The sequence below is a fragment of the Carassius gibelio genome, chromosome A12, assembly GCF_023724105.1.
Source record: "Carassius gibelio isolate Cgi1373 ecotype wild population from Czech Republic chromosome A12, carGib1.2-hapl.c, whole genome shotgun sequence".
NCBI classification, from domain to species: Eukaryota; Metazoa; Chordata; class Actinopteri; order Cypriniformes; family Cyprinidae; genus Carassius; species Carassius gibelio.
The window spans coordinates 24,654,285-24,676,765 of NC_068382.1; the positions used below are offsets into that span (position 1 = coordinate 24,654,285).

The following is a 22,481-nucleotide window of genomic DNA, read 5'->3' on the forward strand; positions in this document are numbered from 1 at the left end:
AAGGTCGCAAGGATCCGTCCTTCTTTCCCACAAAAAAGAACCCCGCCCCCGCTGGAGAAGAAGAAGGGCGGATGAACCCCGTTGCTAGAGAACTGGATATATATTTCTCCATGGCCGCCGTCTCTGGAATAGACAAAGAATATAACTTGCCCTTAGGCGGAGAAGTACCTGGAATTAACTCTATCGTCATAGGGACGATGAGGAGGAAGAGAATCAGCACGAGACTTACTGAACACCTCCTTCAGGTCGTGGTACTCCGCGGGCACGTTAGCCAAATCCACTGCTTCCCCCTGAAACACAGACTCAGAAACATTAACACCAGCAGACAAAAGACAAGACAAATGACACTCCTTGCTCCAGCTAACCACAGATCCTAGGCGCCAATCGATCCTGGGGTTGTGTTTCTGGAGCCAGGTGTGACCAAGAACAATGGGAGATTGAGGTGAGTCTGTGATGAAAAATGAAATCTCCTCCGTATGGTTGCCAGATGTGATGAGAGAAACAGGTAAAGTGGTCTGTGACCATGGCACAGTCTGTGTCCGTTGACTGGCAGTCTGTGTCCGTTGAGTGCAAAAGGTGCAATGGGGTGTTTGAGGGAGGTGAGAGGAATGTTGTGCTTCCTAGCAAACTTAAAGTCCATGAAACTACCCTCGGCCCCAGAATCCAACAAAGCGTGATGATCGAGTGCGTGGGTGGACCACCGTAGACTCACCGGAAGGAGTGTCGATGTAGATGAGGTCTTCCTGGCAGAGATCCCACCCGATAGTAGCCTCCGTTTTACTATTGGGCTTGGTCTTTTACCGGACAGCACTGGATGTGATGTTCTTGGCTGCCGCAGTATAAACACAGTCCCAGGGATCTCCGCCTGATCCTCTCCTCCCGGGAGAGCCGAGCTCGCCCCACCTGCATGGGTTCAAGATCTCCAGGTGGGCTGACCGCAACCTCTGAGCGCTGACGCTGAGCCTCCGTTCTGGTCGCGAGAACTGCTCTCCCCCTCCGTCTGGCGGCTTGGTCGAGTCGGTTGTCTACTCTGATGGTGAGGTCAATCAGGCCATTGAGAGAAGTGGGGAGCTCAACGGCGCGGATCTCCTGTTGGATGCGGTCAGCCAACCCATGCAGGAAGTGATCGCACTGCGCCTCTTCGTTCCACTTACACTCCGCCGCCAGGGTGCGGAACTCAATAGAATAGTCTGATACGGACCTGTCTTCCTGACGTAGGTCCGTGAGAAGTCTAGCCGCCTCCCTCCCGGCGACGGAGCGGTCGAAGACCCGTCTCATTTCCTCGGAAAGGGCGTGGAACGAGGCACAGCAGCTGTCTTGGTTCTCCCACACCGCCGTCCCCCAGAGGGCAGCCCTCCCCGTCAGTAGTGACAAGACGAATGCCACCTTCATTTCCTCGGTGTTAAACGTGCGGGGCTGCAGGGCGAAGTGCAGAGAACAATGAGACAGAAATGAGCGACAAAACTTAGGCTCACCCGCATATTTCTCAGGGATGGGGAGGCGTGGTTCGGACTGGGAAATCCCCCCGGAGACGATCGGCGGTGTGGGTGGCGTGGGAGGCGCAGCGGGTGGCGGTTGTTGTTGTTGTTGAGCCTGGAGAGCGAGCTCGGACACCTTCGTCACCATTGCTTGGAAAGCTCGACCCATCTCATCTATCGCCTTGTCTTGGCGATCCATACGACCAACGGCTCTCTGCAGAAACTCCTCCAGATGAGATGGGGAGCGATCGCCTGCTGCTTCCATGATGGTCAGATCCTACTGTATTGGCTCGTAAAAGAGGAGGAAGCAAATGCAGGCAATCAGAAGAAGTTTATTGATAACTGAGTCCAGAATGTAGGCAATGGTGAAAGAAGGTCTACGGTGGCGTGAGAAGTGCTGGATGGTGAAATCGGTGGTGATTGTGAAGACGGTCAATGGATGAAACCAGGAACAGACCGGAACACTCACACGAATACGACAACACGAACACAATCCAGAACACGAACACGGGAGACGGTAATCCAACTTGGGGAGCTGTAACATGAATGAGGATCTGACAACAGACAGAGAGATGGGTGAGTATTTGTAGCTGAGTGGAGATGAGGATCAGCTGGAGCGAGACAATCAACACACAGGTGACAACTATCAACCAAACGAGCACATGGAGACTACGAGAGTACAAATACAAACGCAAAACATGACACGGAGAAAACAATGGATTTCCTACCGTGACAGATATCTGATGCATTTGTCCATTTAAGGGATTTCCAGGAAAGTCAGAAGTTTAATATGTCTATATCTATGTTTCACTTGTGAAGAGAGTGTTTTATTCTCCATAATGCTCAAATCGCCTCATTTTGGGAAAAAATAGAAAAATAAAAATAATTTACTTTGTAATGCAAATACTTCAGTAGTCCTTCAGCAAGATACTTATTTACTCTTACTTGAGTTATATTATTTGTCAGTACGTTCACTTGTAAACTCTACCTTAAGTAGCTTGTACTTAAGTAAAGTTTTTCAGTACTCTTTCCACCACTGATGTATGTATGTATGTATGTACAGTATATTGGCAATAACATTTAAATCTCATGTTTGTTAATGTGTTTGATTAGTTCAGATTTACACTTGTGAAGTTGCTCATTGAAATATAACGGGTCTGTTTTGGTCTCTCACTAACACAGATTATGACCCGTGCAGTAACTACAACATACTCGACAACTACCGGAGAAGCACACTCAATTACTGGTCTTTTTCAAATGGACTTGATGACACTCGTGTAGAATGGGACGGCTGGTATCGACTCTTCATTAATGGAGCAAGTGCTCAGATGCCTGAGTGGTGTTTTTATTACATGACATGTGGAGGTTTTAGTTCTCTGTATCTTGGTGGCTCTCATCCTCGTCTGGAAGATGGAGTTGTTACTCGTGAAGTTTACGGCTCTCGCTATCAGTGCAGTTACTACAGATCTGAACCAATCCAAGTTAAAGCTTGTCCTGGAAATTATTACGTCTACAAATTAACCAGACCAACTCTTTCAATCCCAGATCCTGTATATTGTGCAGGTATGTTCATTTACCTTTTTATTTGACATGTTTATCACAAATTGTACTGATTTGTATTCATATTCTTATGTTGAATAGATTTAATATGTAGTATGTAATGCTCTCTTTCTGCTTTTTTATAACAGTATTGTTAGCCACCCCAAGTGTTGATCCCTGCTATAACTACACCAGTCTGGATGAGCCTTGGAGAGCCACTGGCCATTCTAACATTGGCATGTGTGATTATAATGTGGAGTGGAATGGCTGGTACAGGATGTTCTACAATGGTCAAAATACTCAGATGACAGAATCATGTGTTAATCATGGCATGTGTGGTACTCATTACCCACTGTCACTCAACGGCCCTCACCCACAGCTGGAAGATGGAGTGGTCCTCCGTCAGGTCTGTTTCTCAGAGGGTGGCTGCTGTGCTTCCAGATCCCACCCTATAAGAGTCAAAGCCTGTCCTGGAAATTACTATGTTTATGAGTTTGTCAAGCCAATGTTTTGTGGTGCTTACTGTGTAGGTGAGTATTGAATCGTATGTATATAAATAATACTACTATAATAACTTACTAACCTCAAACTGATCCCAGACCTCAACAATCAGAGGCAGGAAATGCATGTGTTGTTGTGGTCCTGGTATTCATTATTTTATGGGGACCAAATGTCCCTACAAGGATAGTAATAGCAGTCATTTTGACCTTGTGGGGTAATTTATTTATGATTTTCAAAACTAAGAAAAATAATAATAATTATAGATTTGCAGAAATACTTGTATTTCATAACATTTTTCCATTTTCAATTGTGTTCTTTTACTATGTAACATCCGCATGAGTCGGCCACCAGAGGTCATCGTTATTTTGATACTAATCACAGCCAGATTCAAACATGAGCCCCATTAATCTGTGAGAAATAATGTCAGATTTGTTTTTTCTCTTGGCGGCACCAGAAATATTTTATCCATTCGGCTCAGCAGCTGGAGACACAATAAATGCTGCTGTTGATGATGGAAGCTCCTCAGTTATTCAGCTGTTGAGTCCATTTCTGTTCTTTGGCCGCACATATCAGCAGATTTATGTAAGAATTTGACTCCATCTTGATTCTGAGTCTTAATGTGAGTGGGTAATGCTTTATAAACTCATCTGTAATCAGTGATTTTGATAATCTCTCTCATGTTGCAGGTTAATAATAATGGACACCTCACATTCAACCAGTCTTCATTAGCATTTGTCCCCTACTCATTCCCCGCTAGAGGAAGCCAAGATATAATTGCAGGTCTCTGGACTAATCTTGACAACCGTCAGAGAGGTGTAGTTTCATATCAACAGTTCACCAGTGGAAATGTTCTCACACGGGCCACTCGGGATATAAACACACATTTCCAAAATCTGAACTTCACCGCCTCTTGGGTCTTTGTTGCAACATGGGATAAAGTCGCTTACTTCAACTTAACCAACACAGTAAGATTGATGTTCTTCTGAAATGTGACTGTTTTCGCTTCACTGTGATTCATTTTCTGAATTCTAGCCCAAATTAATACAGTGGACCTTAAAGACAGTAACCAAGGAAACAATAATAAATTGCTAAGTTTAAAGTAATTTTATCTTTTAATTTTTGCAGGAAACATTGTTTCAAGTGGTTTTAATTTCAGGCCGTAATTTTTCATTTATTCTGATGAATTATGGTGACATTGCTGTAACAGGACATCCAGTGCAGGTGAAAGAAACTTGTTTTCTGTATTGAGAGCAAAATGTTAATATTCACTACTGTATAAAAGTTCATGTTCTCTATAAATATTGTTTATATGAATAATGTTTTACACACTTTCAGGCTGGTTATGACACGATAAACTCCACACACTACTTTGTGATTCCTGGATCGATCAATGGCAGCTTCATCTCAAACCTCAGGAACTCCAGTAATGTTGATGTTCCCGGTCGATGGGTCTTCAGGGTGGACGGTGGACCAGGAAACAGTAAAAATCTTATTTATAGATTATGTTTTGATAAATTTCATGTAATCCCATATAATGTTTGTATGGTTAGTTTCAACAAATACAAATTAGTATTTTAGATGTTCCTGTTATTTTTCCTTTAGACAATGTTGTTGGAATTCGAATTAGACTTCCCTCATTTTTAGACCTGACACACATCAGACAGAACAAGATAAACTCATTAAGCAATTTTTATATCTCAGACCTTATTTTTTATGATTCCGACTTTAGATTTCACATTTGTGACTTTCTGTTACTGATCATTGATACACTGTATATTAATGTTACAATTCAAATGAGCATAAATATGAGCATAGTATAAATATTATAAATAAGTGAACTTTATCAAATTACAAATTTGAATTTTAGAAGACTATATAATGGTTCTCAGTATTTCCCAATCTCCATGACAGTTGTTTTCAGCAACATCAGCAGTGATCCCTGCTACAACTACACATCTCTGGATCGTCCCTGGAGAGCCAACAATGAAAGTGGAGTGTACGTTTGTGATGAATCTTTCTCCTGGAATGGCTGGTACAGGCTTTTCTCCAATGGAATGAACATCCAGATGCCAGAGACCTGTGTTAGTACACGCACCTGTAACACAGACATCAGTCTGTGGCTCAATGGTACTCACCCTCAGATAGAGGATGGAGTGGTAACTAGAGAGGTCTGTGGTAATTATTATTGGGGTGGCTGCTGTTATTACAAGACAAACCCCATCAGAGTGAAAGCATGTCCAGGAAATTACTATGTCTATGAACTTGTGAAACCACAAAGCATATGTTCAGGATACTGCACAGGTAATGTGGTTTGTCTCTTCACTGTTTTTTTACAAAGTCTTTCAAAAGTTTTAAAATCACTTCAATCTTGTCTCAGATGTCAGCACCATTTCACGGCCGATTTCCACCATAAGTCCAAATATAATTACTGGATCCAGCAATGCCTCGAGTAAGTTACATTTGAATTAAATCATGTAACCTCTCTTTCTTTCTTTTTCTTTGTGTGTGTGTCAGAGGGTGGAAAGTAACTAATTACAGATACTTGAGTAAATTTTTTCGTTTTTATTTTTTATTTTATACTTTCTTGAGTATAGTTAAACTGTGGTACTTTTACATTAATTATTAAGTATTACATACATTTTTCACCAAAAGTACAAAAGAGACAAAAAGACTAATGTGCTGATGGAGAAACTGGACGACCTGGTGTCTGTCTCTAGTGCAAAACCAACCAAAACTCATTTGTTCAAATTCGAGGCATTCAAACGGCACTTGACTTTACTGATGTTGCCATTTTGAATCAGCATTAACATATATGGTCCGTGAATCTTTTGGTCATTCGATTTTCTATTTATAAATGAATAAAGATAAATGAGAAACGGTTTGATTTTCGTTTTTTCGTTTTATTTAAGAAACCGAAAACGATCTACAACGACATGGAATAAAATATAGGCCTACTACTAATTTTTTGCCCACTTATTTTATTCTAGGCCATTCATTAAAAAAATAAAATGGGAAAAACCCAACCCCACATTTATAATAAAATTTATATTAAAATAAGTTAAGTTTTCCCCATAATTAGTCTACTTTAAATGTTTTAATTATAGGCTATATAGGCTACTTAGAATTTTGAACTGAATGTCGTCTGATGCAAGAGCCTGGTTCATTTCTGACGTTTCATTGAGTTTTGTAAGGTTTTCATGTTATTTAGGGTGCCTTACAACCCAAACTGACGGAGCTGAAGCTCTTTCCCCTGTTATCGGGATGGAAGCTGTGGATCGGGATCCGCCGATCGGAGAAGTGCAGCAGACTACACTCTACAAGATAAAGCTTCAGTTGCTGTTGTTTGTATAGCAAATGAAAACATGTTAGGCTACCTGTGAGGTTTTTCTTAAATAGGCATAGAATAAAATTAGTAGGCTAAAAATCTGCATATTTCATGTCATTTTAGCTCATACAGTAAAATTCAAATGTCATTTAATAAATTAATTTCTGTTTGGTCAAATATATATTCGGTACAGGCTATGTTTGGTATATATATATATATATATATATAAGCTTGCAAGCACCACTAGCAAAGAATTGGCAGGATTAATAAACTCTGCTGTCTGCCGCTTCTCTCCTGGTGAAAATTAAATGATCTGGCGGTCGCCGCTTGTCGGTGCGGTACAGAAGGGATGAAAGGGGCGTTTCAGCGCCGCCCACACATTCAAACAAATATTAAAGCATAATCTAATTTTTTACCCACAAACAAAAATAAGAAAAATCCAGCTAAATATTCGTTTTCCGTTTCTTTAACAAAACGAAAATCAAACCGTTTCTCATTTATCTTTATTCATTTATAAATAGAAAATCGAATGACCAAAAGATACACAGACCCTATATCTATTTTTATTTAAATGAGCTATACTCTTTTTACATTTAAATTTTTAACAGCTCCTGATTTGGGTGATTTCATTGATATTACCAGAACACTCAGCAGTTTAAGTAAACAGAAAACTCGGTTGATAGAAAGACACAGTTTTCTTTCATAGGTCCCTTCGATGCTGCGGTGGTGTATGGGAATACCCTTTGGTTTGATGAATGTCTGAAGCCCTCTACAATCCTGCCAATCTTATTGGCCAAATAGCACTTGGCACTGCCCTACACATGCGTAAGCATAGTATACCTGTGTGTCGCGCGCTATTTCGCTTAGATTTCATTTTCTTCAGGAATCAAATTTTCTGTACCCTTGGAAAGCATCTCACGTTCTCAAAAACAATTATACGAGCAGTGTTCAACTCCTCTTCACGGATGAAAGGTACGGAGCTATGTAAGATGTTTATCACGGAGGAGACACTCATGAGAGGTATGCTTCGCAGCATATCTTCATGTTCCCTCTGTGATAGCCTGTGGCTAAGTTCTGCACACAGGAGTAGAAATATTCTCCAGGTCACCCTCACGTCCAACCCCCACCATAACGCTTCTGCACGGGGCGGTGGCTTGGGGTGACGTGTACGGTCTGGACTATGAGGACAGTGATGCGCTGGAGTTTTTCCTCTCTGCTCGGTCTCCCCCACTCGAGTGCGATAAATCAGAATTGCTTTTAACAAACAATGTTCTTAAGCCGCTGCCCTTTTTCCTGGACCTTCACCAAGAGGTTTCTAGGTCCTGGAAGCAGCCTTATTCAGCGAGCATCACAAAAGCCATGGATTTCGCCACCATTGCTGACATGGCAGACCGCGGTTATACAATGATGCCACCGATGGATGACACACTAGCCGAACATCTCGAGCCAAACTTGGCTGCGGCCTGGAAGTTTCGCCCACTCCTTCCTTCGAATGTGTGTCGAGTCATGTATAATTTTGGTGGAAAATTTTACTCTGCTTCAGGTCAGGCGGCTGCCACACTCCATGGTGACTTGTTTAGTGCCACCTTTGGCCAAACTTCACCGGATGCAGCCAGATCAATAAAAAAAAAACTCTAACACTGACTGTCTCGCCACAAATGCGCTTCGAGCAGCGTTGGACCCAGCTCCCACTCCAAGCGCCTCTCAGACACTCTGCACACTTCAGCCTTCAAAGTTCGAGGGACTGTCCAATGGTCTGGCAAAGACGGCCCATTTATGATGGCCCACAAAGCTGCCACTTTCTCGCTAGCAGCGGGGCCCAATAGGCATCCTGTTGGAATAAGTCCTGCTGTAAACAAACTTCAGGATTATATACAATGAAACGCAGCAACCTTGACACATGCGTTTCCTGTGCTTATGGATGCTTGGCCATTAAAGACCATTAAAGATTTTTCGGGCCGCATGGGAATGCTTGCCCTACATTCCGTAATGGGTGTTACGCACAGATTGTTAAGGGTACACCTTTCAGTTTCGAAAAAGCCAGCCTCCCCTCTGTGGTATTCTTCCCACGATCGTGTGTTTAGAAGAAACTGCAGCGCTGTGACAAGAAATGTCATCTCTGCTGAGAAAAGGCGGTATAGAAGTAGATCCCTGTCATATGGAGTCAGGTTTTTACAGCCGATATTTTGGTGTGCAAAAAAACAAAACATGGTGGCTTACGACCAATATTGGATTTACGCCGTTTGAATCTTGCACTCAGGATGAGCAAATTCAAGATATTGATGGTAAAATCTATTCTGTCTCAGATTCAACCAAATGATCTGATCTGAAAATCAGAAATCATCTGAAGCATGCATACTTTTAAATTTAGATCATCAAGACACAGGAAGTTCCTCAGATTCACTTTAGAGGGCAAAGATTATCAATTCCGTTTTCTTCTCTTCAGTTTAGCAATGGCTCCACGGCCTTTAATGCATGGACGGATGCAGATCTGGCCCCATTGTGGCTCCAGGGCGTTCGTGTGCTAAATTGCCTATATGATTACTGTAGTAGCACTATCACAGACTCAAGCACGCTCTCATCGACATCTAGTGCTGAATTATCTAAACAGCCTGGATTTATGTACTAAAGTACACACACTAAGCTCTGTGTACTTACTAAAAATCCACGTAAGTGTAAGGGCGCACACTAACACTTTGCGCACTTTCTAAAATCCAGTATGGTAAGGGTTACATACTCAGCTTTGTTCTCTCTCTTCGAGTTGGTTAGACCTTGGTTCTTTGGGCTCCACTCAACCAGTGTGTCTTTTATTAATACACTTTCAAGTTTTTAATAAATCTCCAAAGAGTGTTTGATCCTCTCCAAGTGGATAACCTTATTGGTGATAGATGTGGACTCTCACGTGATGAGGACATGATTGTCACCCCACGCAATCAGTCTTTCATGTCATGTCTTCACCATTTCAAAGCGGGCTGCACAGTGATGGTGAGTTTTTGTCTGAGACTTTTGGGGTCTAATGGCAGCAGCCTCCTCTATAATCCATTAGGCTTGCTTCACATGCATCCATTTCAGTGGTGGACGAAAAGCCAAAGCATTTCATCCCGTTGTTATCCGCATCAAGCAATTCTGGTGACACAGAGGTGTGCTCTGACGATAAAGACCTGGATGTCTGCCAAATTTCTTCAGAAAGGAGTTCGAATAGGGGTCTGTTTTTGCCACGAGACTGTCACGACAGATGCGTCAATAACAGATTGGGGGCTGTTAATCAAGGACACCCAGCCCACGGGATTTGGACGAAAGCACAGCTAGGGTGGCACATAAACAGATTGAAGCAACTGTCAGTCTTCCAGCTCTCCGATATTTTTCAAGATGAATGAATGGACGTCAATTGTTAATCAGGATGGACAGCACAGCGATTGTGTCATATTAAAAAAAACACCAAGGAGGATTAAGGCTCCGGTATACTTTAAATGAAATCTAAATCTAAATCGATCGTACTGATATGACGTCATTTCGAACAAAATCAGGCCAAAACGAAGTCTGTTTTGAGTTTGTTTTGGCAGTTCGAAAAGGCTCACCAAAGCGATCTTTTTGGGGGATTTCGCTTTGGCTCCTTAACACCTTTGAGAGTCCATTGGTTCATGGCAGTTATGCATAGATGTGTATGTGTTCTGAAATCCCACCTTCTTTGACACGCAATTTTTTTTCTTGGTTCGCTCCTCATTCTGCGGAGGTCATTAAGGAGAGCAACATCTCCTGAATACACTGGACTGTCGAATAGTTGAGCTGCACAAATATATCCCCACCTGTACGATCGCTCGCGGACAGACTTTAAAGATGTAGAGACAGTATTTCATTCCTAGACAGAAATAGCAACGAAGCTTGGTGACGATTACCCGGAGCTACTAGTCATAAAATTTTTAATTTGATTACTTTGTGTGTATTTTAACATGACTTTAAACCATTCAAGTCAAAGAGACTCATATGCTGTTTTCTCTCCTGCACGCACATCCAAGACATGCGCACAGAAAGCTGCCTCTCATACTGCGTGATACTGAATTGAGTTCTATTGAGTTCTAATACAGCTCGTTCAATTAATCGCTGGCGGTCTCAGTGATCAACTGTTATTCAGCTGTACTGATATGGTGATGGCTCGTAAAAGAGGAGGAAGCAAATGCAGGCAATCAGAAGAAGTTTATTGATAACTGAGTCCAGAATGTAGGCAATGGTGAAAGAAGGTCTACGGTGGCGTGAGAAGTGCTGGATGGTGAAGTCGGTGGTGAATGTGAAGACGGTCAATCGATGAAACCAGGAACAGACCGGAACACTCACACGAAGACGACAACACGAACACAATCCAGAACATGAACACGGGAGACGGTAATCCAACTTGGGGAGCTGTAACATGAATGAGGATCTGACAACAGACAGAGAGATGGGTGAGTATTTGTAGCTGAGTGGAGATGAGGATCAGCTGGAGCGAGACAATCAACTAGGGCTGTAGTACTCGAGTCCGGTCTTGGACTCGAGTCCGGACTCGAGACATTTTTCTGTCGTCTCGGACTTGTCTCGGACTCGTTGAATTTGCACTCGGACTTGTCTCGGACTTGGCCATTGGACTCGCCAAGTCTTCTAGTTGGTCTCGACCGAGTCCAGCAAAAAAATAAAATAAAAAATTTCTCCTTCAAAACAAAACCACATTTGCATGATGTCGCGACTGAAAACGTGTGGAAAGCGCTAGGCGCACCGCTCTCCTTATTTCCAAAGCACTCTGTAATCTGCGCTCACACTCCAGTGGCGTCTGCTGTTGCTGGGCAACCATGACCCGCTCTCCATGATGACGCAGAAGTTTCAGCAAAGAATAAATGGAATTCCAGCACTTAAAATCACTTGCAGTAGCTCTGCTAATAGATTCATTTTAAAAATGGCTATCCTTGTACAACTATGATCATCTGTTTCTCCATCTTGCCTTAGCTTTCAGTATTGTTCCGGGAAAGGATGTGCATGACCAGCGGTGCACTTACTGCGACCTGAAAAGTTTAGATGTTTCTAATTTAATTTTCTACCTGTTAGATTGTGTTTTATTTACGTCTACACCTAGATAGCCTTTTTTTTATCAATAAACGCGTATTAATGTATAGCCTTATGCAACAATTACATATGTAAATTTTAAAAACTTTATATATGACATTACATATTTACATTTTCATGTAACAGCCAGTATTTGTATCTGTAACAATCACAAAATTTTTCCTATCTGCATTCGGATACAACATCGTTCAGTTACTTGATAAGACTGTTATTACTTTTTATATATTTTTTCGTAGTTATCACTGAACAAGTATGTCGTGTTAAACTGAAATAATTATTAATTTCTAAAATAATATTTATCATGCAATCAGAGAGATGTCATGACAAACGTTTAGTGATCATTTGAACATGACTGAATCCATTCAATGCACACATTCTCATTACGCAGAACACTTTGAGCGAGTCTTAATGTTAATGAACTTCACTAAACAGATGTGTATGCAAACATGTAGGACAAGTAGACAATGTATCCGTATCGAAGCTGATTATTAGCCTACTCTTGAGAGAGAACTGATTTGGTTTTTGAGAGACTGAGACGCACAATGCAGCTGTTTGATTGGTGAGTGCGCTGTGCTTATTCCATTCATTCGTATCATATGGTAGCCTAAGCTTTCAATATTTGCCTTTTAAATATATACAAATAATATAACGTGTAGCTATGATGTATTATTATAGGTAAAATTACTCTTGCAACGCTCTGATTTCTGAGAGATAAACAGGGAGGAGACAACAATGCGGTGTTTGATTTGCGCTCTTTTCACTCATAAAGTTTACATTCATTCACTTCTGGCGCTGATCCCCTGGCTCACCTGTTATCTAGCAAACACCAGACTCTGTCAGCTTTAGCCGAGTATTCAGGCAGAATTATTCCTTGAGCGTTATTCGTTTTTAAGCCATTATCCGTGCCATTCCGAATAAGGTATTCGGCTTCAGGCACAACCCTAATTATTACATTACATATTTTTTAACATGCAACATAGATAAGGTCATATAGTAACAGCTCCACGCAATATTGTAATTCTAAAATTCACGTCGTACTTGCCAACACTTTGTATGCATTATGGTTAATGCATGCTGGAGTAGTCGATTGTTTCCGACAGTGCTCGACTAGTCTATGCAAGCACTAGCACAGTATGACAAAAATGTCGCTGTATTTATGTGCACATGTCCAGTAGAGCCAAACGTATCCATTCTAGCCTTGCTGCGTGCATTTGTCATATCCCGAGCTTTGCGTGTGTCTGTGCACTGTGCCAATTAGGCATAGTCATATACATTTTTGACCACAGATATAATGTCAACAAAAAATAAAGTACATAAAAATTATTTGACCTTACAGTTCCAAACTTTGTTTGTTTATCCAAGTTTAGCTCCCAGGGTCGGACTGGGGGTAAAACCACTCATTAGCAAGGCCCCAAAGGAAGAGAGGGCCCTTGAAAAGTATGAATCTGAAATATATATTTTTTACCTGGATATTTTCATGGGTGGGGGCCATGGGGGTGTATACACACTAATCTTCCAGGTGTTTTAAGGCCAGTTGGAGCTAAACTTTTCAGGACATTGGGCATCCAGGATGTAGTTTGGAGACCCCTGTCCTACAGAGTTGTTACTTAGCACATGGTTTTTGATCATTACAAATAATAATGTAAAATGATTTTCTTAGAATAGGAGATATGCTTTCTCTCGCATCACAAACATTATCAGTAGTTAAGTATGTGGTCTTGAAAAGGACCCTTTTTTCTTTCATTTGGACTCGGTCTTGGACTTGGACTTGAAACTTTTGGACTTGGACTTGACTTGGACTCGAACCTCTTTGGACTCGGTCTTGACTCGGTCTCGACTAGTCCTGGACTTGGACTTGACTTGGACTCGACAAAGCCGGACTTGACTACAGCTCTACAATCAACACACAGGTGACAACAATCAACCAAACGAGCACATGGAGACTACGAGAGTACAAATACAAACGCAAAACATGACACGGAGAAAACAATGGATTTCCTACCGTGACAGTACCCCCTCCCCTAGGAACCCACCTTCTCTCCTCCGGACCGTAACCTTCCCAATCCACCAAGTACTGAAATCTGCGTCCCCTCCATCTAGAGTCCAGAATACGATTAACCAAATATGTGGTTTCCCCATTAATGATACGAGGCGGGGGGGGGACCGGGGCAGGCGGGTTAAGACGGGAAAAAATCACCGGTTTAATTTTGGACACATGGAACACGGGATGAACCCTCCTGTACGCCGGAGGAAGGCTAAGACGCACTGTTACCGGATTAATGATTTTGGTAACAGAAAACGGGCCAATAAATTTGGGAGCAAGCTTATTCGAAACGGAACGCATAGGAATATTCAGGGTTTAAAGCCACACTCTTTGACCGACGACGTAACGGGGAGGCTTCGACCGGTGGCGATCGGCCTTAGCCTTGGTGCGTGACCTAGCCTGGAGCAGAGCTCTGCGAGCTCTGGTCCAGGTGCGGTGACACCTCTGGACTAGTGCGTGTGCGGAGGGGACCGAAACCTTGGATTCCGTACTGACAAAATTAGGTGGTTGGTACCCTAAACTACACTTAAATGGAGACATGCCCGTAGATGACACTGGCAAAGAATTGTGTGCGTACTCCACAATAGAGAGTTGCTGACACCAGGACGAAGGATTATTGGAAGCCAAACATCGCAAAACCCTTTCGACATCCTGATTTGCTCGCTCGGTTTGACCATTGCTCTGGGGATGGAACCCGGAAGAAAGACTAACAGTCGCTCCTAACAATTTACAGAATTCTCGCCAAAATTTGGACACAAATTGGGGACCCCTGTCAGAAACCACGTCTGTCGGAAGGCCATGTATACGGAAGACGTGGTCAATGACAGCTACCGCTGTTTCCTTGGCTGATGGTAATTTGGGCAAGGGAATAAAATGAGTCGCCTTCGAGAACCGGTCCACTACGGTTAAAATCACCGTATTGCCCTTAGAGGGCGGGAGGGCGGTAATGAAATCTAGCGAAATGTGGGACCAGGGTCTCGAAGGGACAGACAGCGGTAAGAGTAACCCATCTGGAGGTCGATTGGAAGTCTTACCAATAGCGCAAACTGAACAAGCCAAGACGAAGTCGTGGACGTCACGAGCCATACCAGGCCACCAAAATCGTTTCTTGACTAAAAACCTAGTTCTACTAACCCCTGGGTGACAAGCAACACTGGAACAATGACCCCGCTGGAGAACGTCTGACCGTAACCCCTCCGGCACAAACAATCGGTTCGGTGAGATCGGAAAGGTCAAGGCGGTCAGAGGAGCGGCTAGTTGGCTGAAATTGCGAATGAAACGCCGGTAAAAATTGGCGAACCCCAGAAATCTCTGCAGGGCCTTGCGAGACCTCTGGGGATGGCCAATTTACCACAGCCTTAACCTTCTCAGGATCCATGCGAACACCCTCAGTCGAAATGATGTGTCCTAGAAAAGAAACAGACTGTGCATGAAAAACGCATTTCTCCACCTTGACAAACAATCCATTCTCTAGCAACCGCAGAAGCACTCGTCGTACGTGTTGCACGTGTTCCTGGAGAGATGAAGAAAAAATCAATATGTCATCCAGGTAAACATATATGAACAGATCGACCATGTCTCGCAACACGTCATTAACGAGTGCTTGGAAGACTGCCGGCGAGTTCGTTAGCCCGAAAGGCATAACGCAGTACTCAAAATGGCCTCTAGGGGTGTTAAAGGCAGTCTTCCACTCACCCCCCTCCCTGATGAGGACCAAATGATAAGCATTACGGAAGTCCAATTTAGTGAAAACGGACGCTCCCTGCAACCTCTCAAAAGCTGAAGACATAAGCGGCAAACGATAGGTATTCTTTACCGTTATGTTGTTCAGCCCTCGGTAGTCAATGCAAGGTCGCAAGGATCCGTCCTTCTTTCCCACAAAAAAGAACCCCGCCCCCGCTGGAGAAGAAGAAGGGCGGATGAACCCCGTTGCTAGAGAACTGGATATATATTTCTCCATGGCCGCCGTCTCTGGAATAGACAAAGAATATAACTTGCCCTTAGGCGGAGAAGTACCTGGAATTAACTCTATCGTCATAGGGACGATGAGGAGGAAGAGAATCAGCACGAGACTTACTGAACACCTCCTTCAGGTCGTGGTACTCCGCGGGCACGTTAGCCAAATCCACTGCTTCCCCCTGAAACACAGACTCAGAAACATTAACACCAGCAGACAAAAGACAAGACAAATGACACTCCTTGCTCCAGCTAACCACAGATCCTAGGCGCCAATCGATCCTGGGGTTGTGTTTCTGGAGCCAGGTGTGACCAAGAACAATGGGAGATTGAGGTGAGTCTGTGATGAAAAATGAAATCTCCTCCGTATGGTTGCCAGATGTGATGAGAGAAACAGGTAAAGTGGTCTGTGACCATGGCACAGTCTGTGTCCGTTGACTGGCAGTCTGTGTCCTTTGAGTGCAAAAGGTGCAATGGGGTGTTTGAGGGAGGTGAGAGGAATGTTGTGCTTCCTAGCAAACTTAAAGTCCATGAAACTACCCTCGGCCCCAGAATCCAACAAAGCGTGATGATCGAGTGCGTGGGTGGACCACCGTAGACTCACCGGAAGGAGTGTCGATGTAGATGAGGTCTTCCTGGCAGAGATCCCACCCGATAGTAGCCTCCGTTTTACTATTGGGCTTGGTCTTTTACCGGACAGCACTGGATGTGATGTTCTTGGCTGCCGCAGTATAAACACAGTCCCAGGGATCTCCGCCTGATCCTCTCCTCCCGGGAGAGCCGAGCTCGCCCCACCTGCATGGGTTCAAGATCTCCAGGTGGGCTGACCGCAACCTCTGAGCGCTGACGCTGAGCCTCCGTTCTGGTCGCGAGAACTGCTCTCCCCCTCCGTCTGGCGGCTTGGTCGAGTCGGTTGTCTACTCTGATGGTGAGGTCAATCAGGCCATTGAGAGAAGTGGGGAGCTCAACGGCGCGGATCTCCTGTTGGATGCGGTCAGCCAACCCATGCAGGAAGTGATCGCACTGCGCCTCTTCGTTCCACTTACACTCCGCCGCCAGGGTGCGGAACTCAATAGAATAGTCTGATACGGACCTGTCTTCCTGACGTAGGTCCGTGAGAAGTCTAGCCGCCTCCCTCCCGGCGACGGAGCGGTCGAAGACCCGTCTCATTTCCTCGGAAAGGGCGTGGAACGAGGCACAGCAGCTGTCTTGGTTCTCCCACACCGCCGTCCCCCAGAGGGCAGCCCTCCCCGTCAGTAGTGACAAGACGAATGCCACCTTCATTTCCTCGGTGTTAAACGTGCGGGGCTGCAGGGCGAAGTGCAGAGAACAATGAGACAGAAATGAGCGACAAAACTTAGGCTCACCCGCATATTTCTCAGGGATGGGGAGGCGTGGTTCGGACTGGGAAATCCCCCCGGAGACGATCGGCGGTGTGGGTGGCGTGGGAGGCGCAGCGGGTGGCGGTTGTTGTTGTTGTTGAGCCTGGAGAGCGAGCTCGGACACCTTCGTCACCATTGCTTGGAAAGCTCGACCCATCTCATCTATCGCCTTGTCTTGGCGATCCATACGACCAACGGCTCTCTGCAGAAACTCCTCCAGATGAGATGGGGAGCGATCGCCTGCTGCTTCCATGATGGTCAGATCCTACTGTATTGGCTCGTAAAAGAGGAGGAAGCAAATGCAGGCAATCAGAAGAAGTTTATTGATAACTGAGTCCAGAATGTAGGCAATGGTGAAAGAAGGTCTACGGTGGCGTGAGAAGTGCTGGATGGTGAAATCGGTGGTGAATGTGAAGACGGTCAATGGATGAAACCAGGAACAGACCGGAACACTCACACGAAGACGACAACACGAACACAATCCAGAACACGAACACGGGAGACGGTAATCCAACTTGGGGAGCTGTAACATGAATGAGGATCTGACAACAGACAGAGAGATGGGTGAGTATTTGTAGCTGAGTGGAGATGAGGATCAGCTGGAGCGAGACAATCAACACACAGGTGACAACTATCAACCAAACGAGCACATGGAGACTACGAGAGTACAAATACAAACGCAAAACATGACACGGAGAAAACAATGGATTTCCTACCGTGACAGATATCTGATGCATTTGTCCATTTAAGGGATTTCCAGGAAAGTCAGAAGTTTAATATGTCTATATCTATGTTTCACTTGTGAAGAGAGTGTTTTATTCTCCATAATGCTCAAATCGCCTCATTTTGGGAAAAAATAGAAAAATAAAAATAATTTACTTTGTAATGCAAATACTTCAGTAGTCCTTCAGCAAGATACTTATTTACTCTTACTTGAGTTATATTATTTGTCAGTACGTTCACTTGTAAACTCTACCTTAAGTAGCTTGTACTTAAGTAAAGTTTTTCAGTACTCTTTCCACCACTGATGTATGTATGTATGTATGTAAAGTATATTGGCAATAACATTTAAATCTCATGTTTGTTAATGTGTTTGATTAGTTCAGATTTACACTTGTGAAGTTGCTCATTGAAATATAACGGGTCTGTTTTGGTCTCTCACTAACACAGATTATGACCCGTGCAATAACTACAACATACTCGACAACTACCGGAGAAGCACACTCAATTACTGGTCTTTTTCAAATGGACTTGATGACACTCGTGTAGAATGGGACGGCTGGTATCGACTCTTCATTAATGGAGCAAGTGCTCAGATGCCTGAGTGGTGTTTTTATTACATGACATGTGGAGGTTTTAGTTCTCTGTATCTTGGTGGCTCTCATCCTCGTCTTGAAGATGGAGTTGTTACTCGTGAAGTTTACGGCTCTCGCTATCAGTGCAGTTACTACAGATCTGAACCAATCCAAGTTAAAGCTTGTCCTGGAAATTATTACGTCTACAAATTAACCAGACCAACTCTTTCAATCCCAGATCCTGTATATTGTGCAGGTATGTTCATTTACCTTTTTATTTGACATGTTTATCACAAATTGTACTGATTTGTATTCATATTCTTATGTTGAATAGATTTAATATGTAGTATGTAATGCTCTCTTTCTGCTTTTTTATAACAGTATTGTTAGCCACCCCAAGTGTTGATCCCTGCTATAACTACACCAGTCTGGATGAGCCTTGGAGAGCCACTGGCCATTCTAACATTGGCATGTGTGATTATAATGTGGAGTGGAATGGCTGGTACAGGATGTTCTACAATGGTCAAAATACTCAGATGACAGAATCATGTGTTAATCATGGCATGTGTGGTACTCATTACCCACTGTCACTCAACGGCCCTCACCCACAGCTGGAAGATGGAGTGGTCCTCCGTCAGGTCTGTTTCTCAGAGGGTGGCTGCTGTGCTTCCAGATCCCACCCTATAAGAGTCAAAGCCTGTCCTGGAAATTACTATGTTTATGAGTTTGTCAAGCCAATGTTTTGTGGTGCTTACTGTGTAGGTGAGTATTGAATCGTATGTATATAAATAATACTACTATAATAACTTACTAACCTCAAACTGATCCCAGACCTCAACAATCAGAGGCAGGAAATGCATGTGTTGTTGTGGTCCTGGTATTCATTATTTTATGGGGACCAAATGTCCCTACAAGGATAGTAATAGCAGTCATTTTGACCTTGTGGGGTAATTTATTTATGATTTTCAAAACTAAGAAAAATAATAATAATTATAGATTTGCAGAAATACTTGTATTTCATAACATTTTTCCATTTTCAATTGTGTTCTTTTACTATGTAACATCCGCATGAGTCGGCCACCAGAGGTCATCGTTATTTTGATACTAATCACAGGCAGATTCAAACATGAGCCCCATTAATCTGTGAGAAATAATGTCGGATTTCTTTTTTCTCTTGGCGGCACCAGAAATATTTTATCCATTCGGCTCAGCAGCTGGAGACACAATAAATGCTGCTGTTGATGATGGGAGCTCCTCAGTTATTCAGCTGTTGAGTCCATTTCTGTTCTTTGGCCGCACATACCAGCAGATTTATGTAAGAATTTGACTCCGTCTTGATTCTGAGTCTTAATGTGAGTGGGTAATGCTTTATAAACTCATCTGTAATCAGTGATTTTGATAATCTCTCTCATGTTGCAGGTTAATAATAATGGACACCTCACATTCAACCAGTCTTCATCAGCATTTGTCCCCTACTCATTCCCCGCTAGAGGAAGCCAAGATATAATTGCAGGTCTCTGGACTAATCTTGACAACCGTCAGAGAGGTGTAGTTTCATATCAACAGTTCACCAGTGGAAATGTTCTCACACGGGCCACTCGGGATATAAACACACATTTCCAAAATCTGACCTTCACCGCCTCTTGGGTCTTTGTTGCAACATGGGATAAAGTCGCTTACTTCAATTTAACCAACACAGTAAGATTGATGTTCTTCTGAAATGTGACTGTTTTCACTTTGTTCATCATTCATTTTCTGAATTCTAGCTCAAATTAATAAAGTGGACCTTAAAGACAGTAACCAAGAATGCAATAATAAATTGCTAAGTTTAAAGTAATTTTATCTTTTAATTTTTGCAGGAAACATCGTTTCAAGTGGTATTAATTTCAGGCGGTGATTTTTCATTTATTCTGATGAATTATGGTGACATTGCTGTAACAGGACATCCAGTGCAGGTGAAAGAAACTAGTTTTCTGTATTGAGAACAACATTTTAATATTCACTACTGTATAAAAGTTCATGTTCTCTATATATACTGTTTAAATGAATAATGTTTTACACACTTTCAGGCTGGTTATGACACGATAAACTCCACACACTACTTTGTGATTCCTGGATCAATCAATGGCAGCTTCATCTCAAACCTCAGGAACTCCAGTAATGTTGATGTTCCCGGTCGATGGATCTTCAGGGTGGACGGTGGACCAGGAAACAGCATCGTGAAAAGTACAAATATCTACAGATTATGTTTTGATAAATTTCCTATAATCCTATTCATTGTTTATATATATATTTAATATATATTAGTGTCAACAAATACAAATAAGTATTTTAATTGTTTGTGTGTGTTTCCCTTTAGACAATGTCGTTGGATTACGAGTGAGACTTTCCTCATTTTTAGACCTGACACAGATCAGCACTGAAATAGTTTTACAGCAAGTACGTCACACTTACTATGAATATTTATACAGAATACAGTTCAAATAGACCACATGGGGAAATTAGTTCTGTTTGTCCGTCTGTGTTTCAGATCAAGCAGGAGCTGGTCAAGTACGGTCTGCCAAACAACATCGAACTGAAGTTAAGAAAACTGCAAAAGATAAAGCCGTAATTTCCTTCTTCAAAAAAAAGAAGTAAAACCAGCTCGTTTAGCATCTGAAAACTAATATCCCTGATGACTGATGAAGTAAAAGCTTCAGTTTTTCATTAAGGTGGTTAACAAAGGATTCAGACCGGGATAAAAGTATGATAAAAGAGGTCCATTAGATCCTTTTTTTTTTTTCCTTTTTTCTTTCCATATCAATCATGTTTTGTGTATCAGTTTAAACTTTACTGTAAGTAAAAATCTTTGTCTCATTCACCTTCATTAGAACATCACTTATAAGGATTCAATAATTAAATTGAAATAATATAGAGTTTAATTTGAATGCAATGTACATCGCTTTGAATTAAAGAATCTGCCAAATGCCTAATTCTCTCTCATTAATACGGGCGTCTAAGTTTGTGGCTTAATAAAATATATTTTATTTGACTGTAATTCAAGTCAAAGTCTATATGTAAGGGTTATGTTTAATTTTCATTGTGTGTTCTGTTGACCTGTTCCTGATTAGCATTCTGTTCACCTGTGTATGATTCATTTAATCGTCAGCTCCTTAGTTTGCTTCACTACTTAAACTCTCAGTTCTCTCTTAGCCTTTGTCTCATCTATGTTAAGTTGTTTGTCATGCTTTTACTCTTTTTATTCGGATTTACTAAATTAAAAGACTTGTCTGTCATCTCCATCGTGATCACTTCATCTGCATCACCAACCCATGACTCTATACAACAAAGCAGCTTCACAGAAATAAACAGGACAACAGCAGAACCAGTGATGAAACTTGTGCTGTATATCAGCTTTAACAAGACAGTATAGTGTCATTGTTCAGCTCAGTTCAGTTTAATGTTGAATTAGTTCAATGCAATAATTGAAATGTTGTTAAAGAAACTTACAGTACACTTATTACAGGGACAATCACCTGGTATGGAGTTACAACATGATATGAACACTTATTTTGAATATATGGAAGCATGAATGAGTTTGATAATTGTGCCAGCATCTTAAAAACAGCTAGAAGTTTCTAAGTCTGATTCATTTGTACACTAAACTGGTTTACAGATGAGTAAATGAACTATAAACACAAAAACAAAGATCTAAGAGAAAACTATCAGCCTAGTAACTTACGTAATCAAATTATTACCAAAACACAGTCAGGACAGAAAACACGCCCTTCTGATCTGCATACGAACTCCGCCCACATTAGAGTGTAGCCCCGCCCTCCTCCTCTGACTGTATCAGAATGAGAAGAATTTGAGGAAATAGCTGAGTTGTTA

The 22,481-nt window shown here is 42.5% G+C and overlaps 2 protein-coding genes across 2 annotated transcripts in view; both read left to right on the forward strand.

Annotated features, from left to right (window-relative positions):
* The window catches only part of LOC128025663 (uncharacterized), a 44,003-nt gene extending 22,772 nt beyond the window's left edge, over positions 1 to 21,231 (forward strand). The window contains 13 exon segments of the mRNA XM_052612146.1: positions 2,613 to 3,041; positions 3,167 to 3,547; positions 3,973 to 4,100; positions 4,205 to 4,483; positions 4,644 to 4,739; positions 4,854 to 4,998; positions 5,430 to 5,822; positions 19,796 to 19,926; positions 20,031 to 20,309; positions 20,471 to 20,566; positions 20,681 to 20,837; positions 20,971 to 21,050; positions 21,142 to 21,231. Coding sequence (XP_052468106.1) covers positions 2,613 to 3,041; positions 3,167 to 3,547; positions 3,973 to 4,100; positions 4,205 to 4,483; positions 4,644 to 4,739; positions 4,854 to 4,998; positions 5,430 to 5,822; positions 19,796 to 19,926; positions 20,031 to 20,309; positions 20,471 to 20,566; positions 20,681 to 20,837; positions 20,971 to 21,050; positions 21,142 to 21,222 — 2,675 coding nt within the window. The 3' untranslated portion in view covers positions 21,223 to 21,231.
* LOC128025534 (nidogen-1-like) overlaps positions 1 to 21,811 on the forward strand; it is a 95,410-nt gene extending 73,599 nt beyond the window's left edge. The window contains exon 12 of the transcript XR_008186174.1: positions 21,323 to 21,811. The gene's annotated coding sequence lies outside the window, so the exon portion shown is untranslated. The remainder of the gene's footprint in view (positions 1 to 21,322) is intronic.
* Positions 21,812 to 22,481: the final 670 nt, after the last annotated feature.